Source organism: Poecilia latipinna, unplaced genomic scaffold, assembly GCF_001443285.1.
Source record: "Poecilia latipinna isolate Pla-1442-1.1 unplaced genomic scaffold, P_latipinna-1.0 Scaffold158, whole genome shotgun sequence".
In the NCBI taxonomy this organism is placed as follows: Eukaryota; Metazoa; Chordata; class Actinopteri; order Cyprinodontiformes; family Poeciliidae; genus Poecilia; species Poecilia latipinna.
Window position 1 is genome coordinate 26,173 of NW_015112774.1, and position 15,659 is coordinate 41,831.

Below are 15,659 nucleotides of genomic sequence, written 5' to 3' on the forward strand. Positions count from 1 at the left end.
TCACTGCACAGCAGAAGAGGACAGTGGTTGGTTTTCAGATGTTTGCTGAGGTAGATAAGATCAGTGGATAAGATCAGCTTCTACGTATCGGTCGATTACTGACTGTCCAGAATTAAGACAATAGGGGCCGATTTATCTGTGCACCCCTAGAACAAAACGTTCTGTTGATGACTGCAGCAGCAGGGTACAGATCCCTAAAGACCTGAATGTTTCTTTTCCATGACAGTCTTTCTACAAAGTGTTCACTCAGGTGGACCTCTATGGCTTCATGGAAACAATATGGAAATCATTTTTCTTTCACTTCACAATTATGCTCTAGTTAATGTTGGTGCATCACATGAGGTAAGCCGAAAATCTAAATAAAACATGTTGACATTTGTAGACAGAATGTGAGAAAAATTGACAGCATCTAATACATTGTATATCAAGTAGTGGTTAGCCGCTCGGCTGCCACCAGCCTTTCTACCTCATGGACGCTGAGGGAGGAAATGCACACGGGGGAAAGAAAATGAAAATGAGTTTTACCTCCTCCACAGTGCGCCGGTCTCCAGTCAATGTCATCCTCAGCTGGAGGAAGCAGGAGCGTTTGAACTCCTCTAACCCTTCGGGGGAATTGCTGGGATTGACGTCGATGCTCCACGCACCCCCAGGTTCAGACGGCCCTCTCTGATCTTGGCACAGCAGGACAGGGAAGTGGAAACTTGTCTGGTTGTACAGCTGGTTGTCGACTTGCAGGCCATAGCAGTAGACCTCGATCAGAGACGCGTCAGCCATCAGAATGGAGAGGGAGCAGGAAGCCATGGCGGAGTCTTCGGCCAGCTCGGGGGGTAAAGACGCAGGTGCTGGACCGAGGCTGAGCAGCAGCTTGGTCAGCGTGAGCCTCAGCAGCTCCATGGAGCCACTGGGGTTGGTGATGTCATCACTTATCACGATGCTGGCCTCACTCAGGAGGATCCTCACAGACAGTTTGGAGGATCTAACAAACAGAACAGAAGCTGTTAAGAGTTCAGCCTAAAAACCAGGAAGAAAAAAACATCCATGCTGAACAGCAGCAAACAGATCATGTTTTTATGTAAAGCAAACATTTCCCAGCATGGCCTGTCAATGATGATTTATTGATTGCATAATAAGATACCAAACCCACTCATCTTGGATCCTGTCAATTTTTGACCAGAACATGAGCAAAGATCAGAGTCTGATGTCATTAGTTTACTTTTACCTAACAAAGCTCATTATGATTATATCCTGGTTTGGCAAAATGTCGCAGCAGCCCATGTGTTGATGTAATGGAATAAAGCTGTAATAAAATGCTCTGCTGCGCAAATAATTTCAGCCATGACAGCAGATGGAGGTTTTATTGCCCCCCTGTGGTGGAAAACGACGGCTGCTTCCTTACATCTGCCCTAATAAATAAGAAAAACATCCACAATAATCATTAAGTGAGTTTTGTCGGGTTTATAAAAAGTACATGAGTAGATATTTGAATGTTAGTCAGAATAACATGCAAAACCTTTTTCTTTTTTTTTCTTCCTTTTTTTTAAAATAAAAGCAAAAATAAAAAAACAAGAAAGCAAACTGCTAGGCAGACAGCAGTACCTGCTGTGCTGGTTGATGACGGCCTCCACGCCGCCTTCTGGGGCCAGAGACAGAACCAAGGAGCCTCTCTCATACGCCACATGTACGTACAGACAGCCAAAGCCTGGCAGGAACACCACCTGATCAGTAAAAAAGAAAAATACAAACCTTTCTTTAAAAAAAGAAGAGCTGATATTTGCATATAATCGTTTTGGCCTTGAATAAACTCCCAGGATGAAATGTTAAACTCTCTGCCTCCCTCTAACCTTCACCATCCCAGGTTACGAGTCATCAGAAACTCACGACCAAAGGAAGACCATCGGCGCTCGGCGCTTCTCCGAGCAGTCATAACAAGTCTGACCTTTCATCTCCCACCTCCACCACTCGGGTCAGATTCAGATTTCACAGTAACCAGAGCTATGCAGCCCTTGTGTCAACCCCAGCACACAGCTGCCTAGACACAACACCAAACACTCCTCCTTAACAACTTATTAATGCCAAACATCTACACTCACCAGAGGACTAACACACACACATCCACAAACAGACAGAACCAAACCTAACCATCTAAACATTACTTTCTGACACATAAAAACCTGCTTTTCTCGGACATGCCAAACTTGTTCTCTTAACACAAAGCTCAATGTTGCTAAAAAAAAAAAAAAAGAAAAAAAAAAAGAGCTAACATTTACCTGGAGAGTTTTTACTGTCATTGTAAGTCTGGTTATTAGTCAGCTAATTCAAAACATCAACTTTGCCAGAAGAGGAGAGAGATCTCTGGCGCCATCTAGCTGTGGAGAGTGTGTTCAGCTGGAAGGAGCAGCGGGGATTTCATGTTTTTGGAAATCCATCAATTCCAGGTGAGAAGGTAAGGTCAAGCAAATGTTCAAATGTTTGTTAAAAGGTATAAAAGAAAATTGGATAAGTTTTTTTTTTTTTGTCTAGAGGCAGGCAGATGCATAACGTCTTCACTTTGCATCAGACAGGAAAGCACATTTCTTACCTGAGTGCCGGGACAGTTGATGTCGATGGGGTCTGTCCAGTCGGTGGCGCTTTTTTCTGACATGGTCTTCAGCTGCAGGGTGGGCAGCAGCTCTCTCTGTCTGCACTCTGGGAAGCTGGAAAAGTGGTGATAGAGCTCATGGTGGAAGGAAGAGTCAGCAGGCAGCGGGCGGCAGAACACCTCGCTCCTCGGTGTCTCTGTGACGGAGGAAACAAGCCGCAATGTTAGAAAAATGTCAGTGGAGAGAATGCTTTCTGTTCAGATCAAAGGAGACGAGAATGATGAAATAAAATCCTGATGAACAACTGGAGAGCTGGAAGCCTTTGGGGATGTCTTTTCCTGTCTGTTAATGAAAAACTTCAGCTTCCCCAAAGCATAGTGCTGCCACCACCAAGTTATACTAATAGGACTGTTTGTTCAATACATGCATTTTACATAAAGGACAAAAAGTTCTGTCTGTGTCTCATCTAATCAGAACATCTTCATGTTTATCGTCTTCCCTCAGTGCATTGTGGCAAACTACAAATAGTTTTTATGACATTATTTATCCAGCAATTGCTTCTTTTTTGTCACCCCTCTATAAAGCGCTATCACACTAAAATGTTCCAGAAATTATTGTGATAATCAAAAATATTATTTTGAGACCATTTTGATTGCAGCACAATAATGAAAGTACATCCTCCCAAAGACCAATAAATTTTAATTTCTAACAAATGTTTAACACTGGAACTGGAAGACACTTTAAATATCCAAAATAAACAACCAGAACATCAAAAACAATCGATACTAAAGTCTCAATAAACAAAAAAGTAGCCGCTGAAGACTTCTGTCCTCTAGTCTCAGGTAGAAAGAGAAACAAGAAAAATACTAAACAATCGTGGAAAAGGAAATTATCAAGCTTGTTTTAATTTATCATGCGATTAATTGATTAATTGCTTAATGTGACAGGCTTAGTGGAGAGCTTAACAGCTAATACCTATTCTGTCAACAGATTCTCTGACCTGAGCTGCACATCTTTGATCACTCTCCGTCTGTCCTGAAGGTTTATCTAGGCCTCTGTGTCTTGGTAAATTTGCAACTGTGACATACACTTTTCCTCTTCAAACAAAGCTCTGAGAAACTTCCAGAGCTTGAGATATTGTTTTAGAACTAAACCTGATTTAAGCCTCCATAAACCATTCTCCCTGACCTGTCTGATTTGTTCCTTGGTTTTCATGAGGCCTTCACTGAACATCTGGATTTATACTGAGATTAAATTACACTCTGCTCATTAATTAGGTGAGTTCTGAGCTAATGTACAAAAGCTGGTCTATCATGTACAATCTGAAGAAGATGCAACAAAACATAAGAGAAGTCATGATATCCAGGGATTTAGGATGCTGTTTACCTTTGACGTTCTCTTTAAGCAGCAGTGGGACAGGACACCTGTTTTCAATTAGCATGCGTGGACAGGGGTCCTCGTTTAAGGTGATGTATGTCACTCCAAGATGTTCCTGATATGTCAGCACTACGGCTCTGCAAAACAAGAACCAACAAACAAACATGTAAATAGCTGTCCGCAAACTGTTCATAATGTCCTGTAACCGCACTGAGATAAGAGCTCACACACCCATCAACAAATCAAAAAAGGTTGGACCGTTTCCGCGTCCGTCTGTGGATGGGAGATAAACCTACAGGCAGAACCGCAGCTAAAGCCAAGAGGTGACACATCTTTGCTCCGCAGGGCTCTGCGGCCGGGGTTTTATTTTGGTTTACGCTATATATCTGTGCTGATTACATGTGATTGTGAGCCAACACACTAAATGAGAGGAGCCAGAATCAAAACCAGAACAGCAGAAAAACAGACAATGTATGTCCGCTGTGGTGCGCATGTCACTGCTGAGAGCTGTCCAAGCTGCCATCTAATCTGAACACAAGAACTGAAAATGATAGAGGACAAGGAAAAGAAGTAGAGAAAAAACAAAAAACAAAGAAGAGCTTCAGATCAATTACATAAGACAACCTTGGAGAGCGTAGAAGTGGAAACGCTGAGAGTATCTCTCTTCCTGCTTCACCTCCAGTGTTTAACAAAGTGTAGCTAGCTGGAGTCCAGAGGCAGCCAGGGTTGGTTTGCTCTGCTTTAAACGATCCGGTTCAGAAAAACAGCTGAATTGACTTAAAATATTAGTTTTTTGAAACATGGACAAAAGCATTTAATAAGTCTGCACCAGTACAGCACACTTAAATACACCTACAGCTTATACATGTCTGGTGAGACATGTATAAAAACAACGCAACTTTAATTTGTTCAGTCAGCACAGTTAGATGTTCAACAGTCAATGTAAAACAAATAATAAAGAAACCAAAACCGACAAAACAATAGTCTGACTACGTTGGTCAAACATGTAAAATAAGCTTCAACAATCCTTTTTTCAAATGGTTCAGAAAGTCCAATAAGAAAATTCTAAATATAATATAAAATAAATAATAAGGCATGACATCAAACAGTTCTGCCCTTATAGATCGGATACACTGTAATTGTCACCCAATCTACAATTTTTTTTTCCAATATCAGGACTGATGCAGATATTAACGGATTGGTGCATCTCCACTTTAAACGGATTGTCACACCCACCTGCTGCACAGGCCACGCCCACAGTCCTGATCCACAGGTATGGACAGACTCTGCCTGGGGAGGTCTGGTCTCACTGGAGCAGGGACGCTCCACGCTGTGGCGTCAGGCTTTGAGACCAGGCTGAACAGCATGTGTCTGAGAGGCAAAGGGAACTCCACCGACCCCTGGACACTGGGCTGAAGGAGGTCCCAGCACGGCACGGACCACGGCTTGGCCAGAGACGACCCGTCTGAGGGAGGGATGGTGAACATGGTGCTCTCTGGTACCTCACAGACCTGGTCAGGGGACAGGAGGGAAAATTAAAACGACTGGAGGTGGGGAGGACATTGTTTTGGCATGAAGGAGATAAAAAGAACTAAAAGTGGCACCAAAAACCAGATGAGCCAGAATAAAAGCAGAAAAGAAAGTCCCAAGGCATACAATGCGGAAGTGATTACAACCGACGATACTTTGTAAAACCACAATGTTATTTTACTTTATTCCCTTTCCCTCTAAGCTTGGTGCTAAATTGGTAGCAGAGAAATCCTGCTGTGTTGGTTTAGCAGCTAGCGAGCGGTGAGCAGTGCAGACTTCAGAGATCAGGCAGTGAGCATGATGAAGAGAGCAACTAGAAAGGCATTCCTGGCCTTGTTTGTGGTCTGTGTTTTTGCCAAATCTTTAGATTTTTTTTTAAATTCTCTCTCTCTTTTTCTTTTTTAAGTTTTTTCTTTCAGTCAATTAGGGGCAAACTGGCAAGCTTCACCATTATTCTAAAAGGAGATCTGAAGGACTGTTAAATGACATCACAGCATTGTTGCTCTCTTTGGGGACAGGCAGCAGATGAAAGCAAGCGGGGAAACCTGCATCCAATTCTGGGTGTTTGTCTAATGTCCCTATGAAGTGCCATTGCCACATGGGGAGAGCGGTGGAGGGAGGAGGACTGGGGGAACATGATCTGATGGAAAACGGCTTGCAACACAGTGCGGCTGTGCATATATGTATGCGTGTGTGTGTGTGTGTGTGTGTGTGCGTGTGGTAGGGGTTTTGAGGATTGGTGCTGGGGTAGACAAGCGTGCTGCAAGACGAATGCGCTGCATGTGTGAAGTTCAGCAGGAGATCCAAGCAGGTGTTGCAGAATTCAAACTTCATCATCTGTCACACTTGTGTATTCTTGAGATGAATGAATCAGTGGGAAAACAAAGAGCGGTGCAGTGTGCGCTACCTGTTCGCCTCCTCCTAAGGCGTGGTTGGTCAGCAGAGGCCTGTAGTGGATGCTGTAAGGAGTGTTGTTGACCAGGATGGTTCTATCCTCTACCTGCAGGATCTGGATTCCGTGTCTGACTACAGAGGACACACAGAACTGACACACCTGCACGGGAAAGAACACACAAGTACACTAATTACTCTACCTGTATGACTTTTCGTTACGTAAGGCATAGTCTCAAAAATATATATTCTTGCCATCTAAAACAGCAGGAGAAACCTGTAAAATGTGGAAGAAGACATTTCAATTGTTGTTATTATATATTCATATGTTTGTTGCTATATTTCTCTGGTTGTATTTCATTTTTTTCCCTCTTTCTGCAGGTGTAGGGGCAGACTCCTGGGTGTTGACTTATCTCTCCTCCACCCCTATGCCCTCCTTTCCCTTTAAACCTTTTCCCAACCTTCCTTCCTGTCTTTTCTCCTTTCTTTTCCATCTCTGGTTTTACAAAAAGAAGGGAATACAGTTGAATGAGTACACTACAAAACAATCTTAAAAATATTAACATACAGGAACAGACTTACTCTTTAAAAAAACATGCTAGCATAAATATGCCAGGAGGATCCATGAGGAGAGTCTCTCTCTCTCTCTCACCTTCTGTTTCCCAGGAAAGGCTCCCAGAGAGATGTCAACTTCAACGTATCCCTCCTCATCCAGGGTGACCACCACAGAGCTTGTCCCCTCCTTCCATCGAGGAGAGGTCAGATCGTGAACCAGCTTCAGTGCCATGGACTTGTGCACTGTGTTGGTTTGGGCCCAGTAGATGCCGATCTGAAAAGCTTCCTAGACGGCGGGGTAAAAAAAAAAAAAGGATTCAGTGACAGAACAGAGCACTTGGAGGATGATGTGGGGAAGACTAGGAGAAAAAGGATCAAATCACTGTCTGTCAGAGGAGACCACATTTTCTAAAAAAACCCCCCAAAAAACAAAAAAACTGGCATTTGATTGCATTTTGGAAACAGTCGCACGGTAAAGTCAGCTGCAGCTTAAGTCCTGAAAAACAAACTTTGTGTCAGTGAATGGCATTTCTAAAAGATATGGCAGCTACATCCTCCTACATTATTGGTTGCTGTGCTGGGATGACATAATGAAGGTGCCAAAAAGATGGCTAAATTACACAATGATTGTTCATCTGGCTGAGATGCATCATCAAACAAACGGATCAAATCACAAACCTTCTCCTGTTTAACCAATCTGGCATGTGACCTACAGTTAAGACTCTTCTCTTGGTTTGTTGGGCCTTCCTAAATATCATGGTGCTATGGAAACAATGCTTTATTTGTTTCTATTTCACAGCCTTTTACGTACTTACAACTTCTTATTTTGTTCCTTTGTGCTGAACCCTATTAGCGTCTGCTCTTTGATACGCTGCCTCACGGCTCAGCTCTGAGTTAGTGAAATTTGTGTGTGTGTGTGTGTGTGTGTGTGCGTGTGCGCGCGCGTGTGTGTGTTTGTTATGTTCCACAGGGGAAAACCATTTGCAGCTTTCTTCTACTGGTCTTAGCAGCCAGAGAGAAGACATGACTGCAGTACACTGTGACAGAGCTTGGCTGTAGTTGAAGACGTAGGCAGGGAATATTGTTGTAATGCAGCTCTGCTAGATGATCTCAGGATTTGTACTTATTAGTCATGACTGAAATGAGAAAAGAGCTGGATTCATAATGATTGCTGTGATGTCATAAAAAGACATCCAGGTCCTGAAGTGAAGAAAAATGAAAGGACCTCAGAAAATATTCAGCGTTCTAAAGACTGTAATTATAATCGCTTTGCTGAAAAGTTAATGTACAGGTTTAATGACGAATGCGAGTCTTATTTACATGAAGCTTTTTCATCAACTCCTTTCTCATATGTAATGCCTCATGAAATTATCCGCACACCTTGAACCACTTAAACTCCAATGTGTTGGAATTTGAACAGATCAACAAAATATAGTACATAATTGTGAAGTGTCACATTTTGGAGTTGCTTCTGCTTCTCCCAATGGCTAATGATATATAAAAGACCAAATATAGTCATGGTAACCAATCTGGTCAGATCACCTTTCTTTGGTCTCCCATCAGGGATTCTCTGAGTCGAACACAAAACACTCCAGCCTCATCAGAACCAACTTTAGACCCCATTTTTTGTCATCACTTTTCAACAATTTCTGAATAATTCCTACCTTGAAATTTGGGGGTACAATGACTTTGCCGGCTGGTATCTGCAGTACGATGGTTTCTCCCTCAAAAAGCCACAGGTCCCACTGAGAGTCATTGACCATAAGAGCCCAGGGGAGCAGTTCTACCAGCAGTGTGTTCAGTCCAGGTTTCCACTGTGACAGCTTCACCTGCATCGGACTGTCCCACTGGGCAAGAGGCTCCAGCGCAGACCTGTTAGAGCAGAAGAGCTTTAAGATCAATCTCCCTGGTACAACTTGAGCATAAATAATACAATAAGACAAAGACCCTTTGAAAGAACAAGAATATGATTAGAATATTAGAAAAATCATTCAATTTTACCATTAATTTACCTTCAGAAAATTACAGCAACATGTAAAACAAACGTCCATGACAGAGTTTGTTTTCCGTCGAGATCCCTGGAATAAACCGACTGACGCATAAACCTAAATCACTGTGGCACTCAACCTTTATTATGCACAAAAGTCATGAGCTTTAGCTAGCATAATTAAAATGTATTTGATAAAGGCAACTCTAACACTGACAGACCATCAGTGAGCTGACAGCAGTCACAAAGACTAAACAAATATGAAGAGAGAAATGGCCTGTCGACAAGCTATGCGACCCGAACAGATTCAGAGAAGAGTTGACAAAGCATCTGGGATCATACACCAACATGTTGGGACAGAGACACAAAGCCAGACAGACAGAAACACACAATCATTTTTCCACCAATTCACAGACACAGCAGCCATTTCAAAGTAATCGCGGTCTCCTGAGTCCTAAATATTGCTGAATGTTAGCGGAGAGCCAAACAAACATTTTCCACAGAATTCCTCTTAAGTTCAAAGCCATTAAATACGATCCAGTCCTTCTCCCACAAGACCACCTGGAATTGGCTCAAGCTACCAACCTGCCAACTCAAACTTGTCACACACCTCAAAGACTCTCTGCTGTGACATGGGACCTAAACTGGGAACAGCTTTTCCTTACCGTTTACTGCTATTTATGTTGCTATGTGTGGTTAAATAGGTGGTTGACCTCAATGCTGAGGACAGAAAACTGCAGGGATCATAAATCACATTACACAGCTCACAAGAAGGTAATTGAAAGAAATGTTCTCAACTGCTTCTGTCAAAACCCAAAAGTGGAGTTTGAGGATTTTAAATGTAGAAAACGCAGCAGCCGAGTCCAGCCATTACAAGATGTTTATTTAATTATTGCAGAGTCGATGCGCTACCATTGAAAAACCAAAGTATTCACAAAAGTAAGTTTGGTTCATTTTGGATTTTCTGCTGCAACTAAACTGTCCAAACTAAAAACCTTAAAGTATTAAAAAACTAAAATACACAAATTAATTTGTGGCTTTAATCGAACTCCACAATATTGAGGTTAAATTTTAAAATTATGTTTCATAATAATTTGAGATAACCACAGATTTAAAAAAGTACACACTTTTTTAAAGTGTGTACTTTACATATAATTAGGTTGCAATTATATGTTAATTGCAACCTAATGTTGCAATTAACATATAATTGCAACATTGTTAAGACTTGAGATGGCTTAGAATTTCAAGATTAACTCTGATTTGATTGTCTTTGTTTCAGACTTGATTTGAGGATAAAGACTTGCGACTTTCAAAACAATGACTTGGATCATTCATAGATCAGTACTGTTACATTAAAGTCATTTTGCCTTCAGAATGAGGGACATGAGCCTAACATACTGAAAAACCTACACTCAAAATTAGAAAGCAGCCCACTCAAAGGGACATGTTGCACAACAAGGTACGTGTGTGTGTTTGTTTAGCTGTTCCATTTAGGACCTTTTCTGGAAAATGGGGGCCAAAACCTGGTCCTAATGTGATAGTTAGGGATTAAGTTTATAGATAAGGTACAAATTAATATTAAGCCAGGGTTAGGAATGTACTGGTAAGGGTTAGGCTTAAATGCAGTTAATGAAATGAATCTAAGTCAATACATAGTTCTAATATGGACAAGAATACAAAATTGTGTGTGTGTGCGTGCGTGTGTGTGTGTGTGTGCGCGTGTGCAAAAAACGAATAGATTTTCAAGAAACCACAGGCAGACATACGACTCAGATGTCCAACAGATCCTCTGGGACTCTTTGTAGTCTAAAGCCTGAAGTGGAACATGTGGTCGGCTCTCCTACCGCTGTTATCAAGATGTGACTAGTTGGTGACAAAATATGATTTCCACGGAGACATTTATAAACACCGTGTATTGTACATGCAGACTCATCCCATTGCACGCATATAAGCAGAATACACATGCTCACTAAAGTGCAGCGCTTGAACTTGAAGGTAAGGCCTTGTGGTTTGTGTGTGTAAAAAAAAAAAAAAAAGACATCCAGAATCTCTGGACTGCTGCTCTAGTTTGGTGCACAGCCTTGTGTGAAGATTGCACTGTACAATTTTATTATGTGAACAAAGTAACCAATAAAAAGAGGCTGACCTCATTAAAAGCAGGGTTGCACAACTTTGCAGCAAGAATGCGAAAAGAATCTTGTGATTTGAAAAAAAAAAAAAACAGTGGTGGAGGGTCTTGATGAAAAGTATTATGAAATCTGAGATTTAATGCTTGCCACAGAAGAACTACAATTAATCTGAAAAAGAATTATAGATGTTGACTTAGATGGGTTATGAGGTATTAAAGGGCCTTGAAGTGGTGAGCGCTGATGATGTGATTAGTGGGAAACTAGCTTAAAACATACATCATGTTTTTCATTTCCACCCTGCATTTGTTTTTGCTTCTCACTGTTTACAAATAAAAGTGGATGAGGAAGGCTTTTCCACATTAGGTGTCTTAGCAGGCACCCGGAGAAGATGGAAAGCTTTTAAATCTAAATCTTTATTACACTGTGACAGTAATTTTTAGAACAATCACCAGAATTTATAACTGATGCTTCAATTTTGGTTTTACATTGTCTGATTTCTACCCTCTTAACCTGCAGCAGGTGACACTGAGCCGGTTCTCTGAGGTTTCTTCCTGTTGAAGTCCTTCCTTTCCACTGACACTACATTCCTGCTAATTAGAAGGAATTACAGCACAAATCTAGAAATCACTGCTTACCAACTAGCATTCAATTATCAAATGACTTTCTAGAGTATGAAAATTATAACTGAACTCTATATACTTAAATCTGGATATATAAGAATGAAGTAATTTGATCTGAATTGAATCTGGGTAAAATAAGTATTTCAATAGATCAACAACGTTCTAAAGCCCCTTCTCCATTGTCAAGTCTCACCCCAGCCATTTAATGTCTGGTTCGGTTCTAGCCAAGCTGGGTGTGCCTCCATTGGCAGTGTGTTCCTCACTACGTGGGCGTGAATATGGGCAGGAAGGTGGGGGTGAATGTGGGAACACTGATGATGTCATCTTGCGTGTGTACCCTTGGGCGGCCAGTTTCTCCGAAATCTCTCGGTACATTTTTTCATTGCGGGTTGCCCCATCCCCGCTGTATGCGCTCCTCAGACACAATTGATAAAAAGGTTTGAACCAAGAGGTTTGACCAGAGTTATCAATTTGCCGTTAGCCGTCTCACCAACTGCTATGGTTTTGCTGAAGATTGAAAACTATGGTGAAAGTGTTGATGTAAACCCACAGGGCAATCAACGAATGCAGTCTGCTGCCAATCACATTGATTGCGTGCAATACCTGGCTTGTACCACCCCTGAAGTGGGTCCACAAAATACGTGGGATTTGAGATGAATCTGGCCGGGATTCACCAGGAAAGATCCAGTTAAAGGCACGCCCAGGGAGAAAGGGTTTATGTTAGAATATTTTTCAAAGTGCTATTAACAAACACCCAATGTCAAGAACAACCCACCTAGAGCTTACAAACAGATGCCATCAGATGATCTTTGTTTAGAATTTCAATTGACATAAATAAAACTGAAGACAACAAAGTTCAGCAGGGCGTACCTGTCAGTGTCCTTGGTGACATAAGGCCATGGTGAGTCTGTGGTGGTCTTGGGGCCGTAGAAATCAGCCAGGATGTGTTCCGGGTTGTCTTCATTCCCTGTCTTGTTCATTATCTGTTTGATTAGACCGGTGGAGATGGGTACGGCACAGTGTGACGCATCCTTATCCTCCCTGAGGGAAAACAGCACAAACTCAAGAATCATCATAGATCCTTGATTCCTTGTCAAAACACACGCCGTTTCTGTCTTGCTACATAAAACATTGAAAGTGCATAGACTGATCCCACTTGATCTCCTGCTCGGTGCAGTTCATGATAAGTCATTGTTTGAAAAGAGAGCTAGAAGCTGCTGTGTGTGTGTTTCTGCGAATCTGGCATAGAAGCTTGTTTACTTACATTATGCCAGAAACAATTCAGCAATAATCTTTTATTTCAATATAAAACAAGACATCTCCTGACAGCAGCTAACTGTTCCCATTGCGACCTTCGGCTAAACTCCATTTTTACCCTCGAACCTTGAAGTGGGTGGAATCTGTCTTTTGTTAGAGATTTTTTTTTTGTGACATGCAGCTTGCCTTACAAACACTAATTCAAAAAGATCACAGAAAGAGCTAAATGGCAGTAAATAATCCGATTGGATACCTCATCTCCATTCGTTGGTCAATTATAGACCGGACTCAAAAAAAAAAAGAACCGAAATCCAAACAATGTAATAGCATCTACTCTTTCTCTGGGAAGCATCCAGTTCTTCTTGGCTGCAGCAGAGAAGCCCCCATAACCCAGAACAGCAGTTTGTTAACAGAGCCCATTGTGCTATAAAGGGAATGCAGAGGGCTACAGCTTATGGATCTGGAACAAGACTGAGGAGAGGGACAAGGTGTTGACAGGAAGCTTTTCATCCAGAGCGGTCCCCTGAGGGGGGAAACTGGACGGACTTCTGATTTTAACCCACCATTTTCTTATGTGGCGGCTGGAATGAGAGGAACAGGACAAAACCGTTCTGGTTAAGACTTGTCTGTGTCTCTAGCATTGCAGACCGCAACTCTGCTCCCTACCTCGTCCATTAAACTCCACAGGTATGTGTAATTACAGGATGGAAAGATGAGCTGTTGACCAGTGAACATTTACGATTGGATCTATCATAGAGGTTTAGGGTAAGCTGAAAGGTTGAGGGGGGGGGTGTCTGTGTACATGTGTGTATGTTTACAGTTGTGGCTTGTAGTGTGTGTTTGAGAGGATGAAGAGGGATGAGCGATGGATTGAGTTGGGCAGAGGGTGGGGGTGGGGGGTAGCAAAGAAGAGAATGTAAGTTTGTGCGGTCTGAAAGCAGCTTAGACAGGGGATGGATTGTAAATACAAGGAGCTCTGTGGTTGCAATCTAGAAAGACAAGACACTTGGGTTTTTTTTTCAAAGCTTGTTTTTTTGCACGCATGAAAAAGATTTCTGTAAAACAACATCAGCCAAATATATTCCCAGGGACAGTATGCCCACTGTGGTTTCTTTATTGCAACTGAAACCAAAACAAACTTTGTTACCAGATATCTAAATACAACAGTTAACAAAAATATCTCAGAAGCAGTCGGTTACGTTCAAAGATTTATCCTGTTTGTTCACATTACCGGCGAATGATACCAAAAGAGCTATAATTTTTCTGCAAGGGTGCATAAAATAACAAGAATTATGGATGTTCAAATACTTTAATCAGTAGCAAAAACAACACAATAAATTCACTCGTTATTGCGAGATCATAATCTCGCACCACAAAAATAAAAGGAGGAAAACATGTAATGTGAGTAGATTTATTTAGTGAGGGAAAAAAATTGTTTCATAAATTGTTTTTAATAGAATTACTGGTGCTTTAATTACTACAACCCCTGCTGATATTACCTTCTTTTAGGACAGTACTTAATCTTCTCCAATAACATTTCACAAGGTTAGAGCATATCAGTAGATGGATGATTTATCCAGAGTATCCTCTTATGCTCTTTTCCCTTTGGGATTTTTAGAAAAATGATGCTTGAAGAAGGTAGATCATGCATCAGATAAAACTTTAAGTTTTGCCATAAGTTTTGGATCAATGTTTTGTTGACCCATTTTCAGTTTGCTAGCTGACTCAAAAGATTTTTAGTTGAAGGAGTTTGTGATGCTGTTCACTAGATTTCCAAGGTCTTTGGAGGAGAAAAGGATGAATATCATCATTGATACTTCATCACACTTTACAGTGGACATGAACTGTATTCCTACATATTCATCCTTTGGTTCAGATCTTTTATTGTCCAAATTCCATTCCCCAGCTAACTCCCTACTCTGAAAGGTTAACATTTAGTCAGGTACAGAGATTCCTAAACCTGTTTTACCATGATAAAAATCTGTAGGAAATCTATTTTGCTGGTTTATCTCACAACCTACATCTGACTGACCAACCCTCTGAGTTAGTCAGACTGAGTAGTCCCACATTCAACTAGACCACACCCATAAGCAGTAATTTCCCCCTTATTTTATAAATTGGTCTTGACGCTGAACCAGGTATTATTTAGTGACTCGTATGCAGGCCAGAGGTGTTGTTTTACTAACTTTGGACTTAAGAAACCTTTAAAAACAAAAGCAAAGGCTTTTTTTCTGGCACCACAACCCATTTTTAACATCTAATGGTGGTTTTAGTGACTTCTTAATAAGACTTGGTAACCATGAGGCGGCACTCTTTGCAGCTCTCTAAGCTTTGAAGATGGCTCTCATCCAGCCTTGTGGTGACTGGCTAAAAGAAATGCTAGTCTGTGTCACCTCTTGTTTATGTCCCCAGGAAACTTGCAGTCATGGATTAGAAATCAGAAGTTCCTGAACACTGTGATAAATTTTAAAAAAGTATAAATTAAAATACATACATTTAATTTATTTCAAATGAGACAAATATTTAACGATTTGTAGCTGCTGAAAACATGTGATTTGACCATAAACTTAGATTTTAAGACCAACTGTATTACTTTTTATGAAGAACTGCCTGGAAACATGAATATATGAAAAAGATTAGAAAGTGCAAAGGTGCACTTACAAACTATGACAAAGTAACAGTGATGTATGTGACAAGCTTTGACCGTAAATGTCACACTTACACTAGCACTTAG

General features: G+C 41.2%; 1 protein-coding gene across 4 annotated transcripts in view; it reads right to left on the reverse strand.

Annotated features, from left to right (window-relative positions):
- vps13b (vacuolar protein sorting 13 homolog B) overlaps nucleotides 1–15,659 on the reverse strand; it is a 311,731-nt gene that overhangs the window by 14,210 nt on the left and 281,862 nt on the right. For all 4 annotated transcript variants that reach the window (XM_015029616.1, XM_015029614.1, XM_015029612.1 and 1 more), the window contains 9 exons: nucleotides 12,539–12,709; nucleotides 8,597–8,804; nucleotides 7,030–7,218; nucleotides 6,394–6,540; nucleotides 5,193–5,467; nucleotides 3,966–4,093; nucleotides 2,579–2,775; nucleotides 1,597–1,715; nucleotides 526–976 (listed from right to left, as the gene is read on the reverse strand). In XM_015029616.1, the coding sequence (XP_014885102.1) occupies nucleotides 526–976; nucleotides 1,597–1,715; nucleotides 2,579–2,775; nucleotides 3,966–4,093; nucleotides 5,193–5,467; nucleotides 6,394–6,540; nucleotides 7,030–7,218; nucleotides 8,597–8,804; nucleotides 12,539–12,709 (1,885 nt within the window). The remainder of the gene's footprint in view (nucleotides 1–525; nucleotides 977–1,596; nucleotides 1,716–2,578; nucleotides 2,776–3,965; nucleotides 4,094–5,192; nucleotides 5,468–6,393; nucleotides 6,541–7,029; nucleotides 7,219–8,596; nucleotides 8,805–12,538; nucleotides 12,710–15,659) is intronic.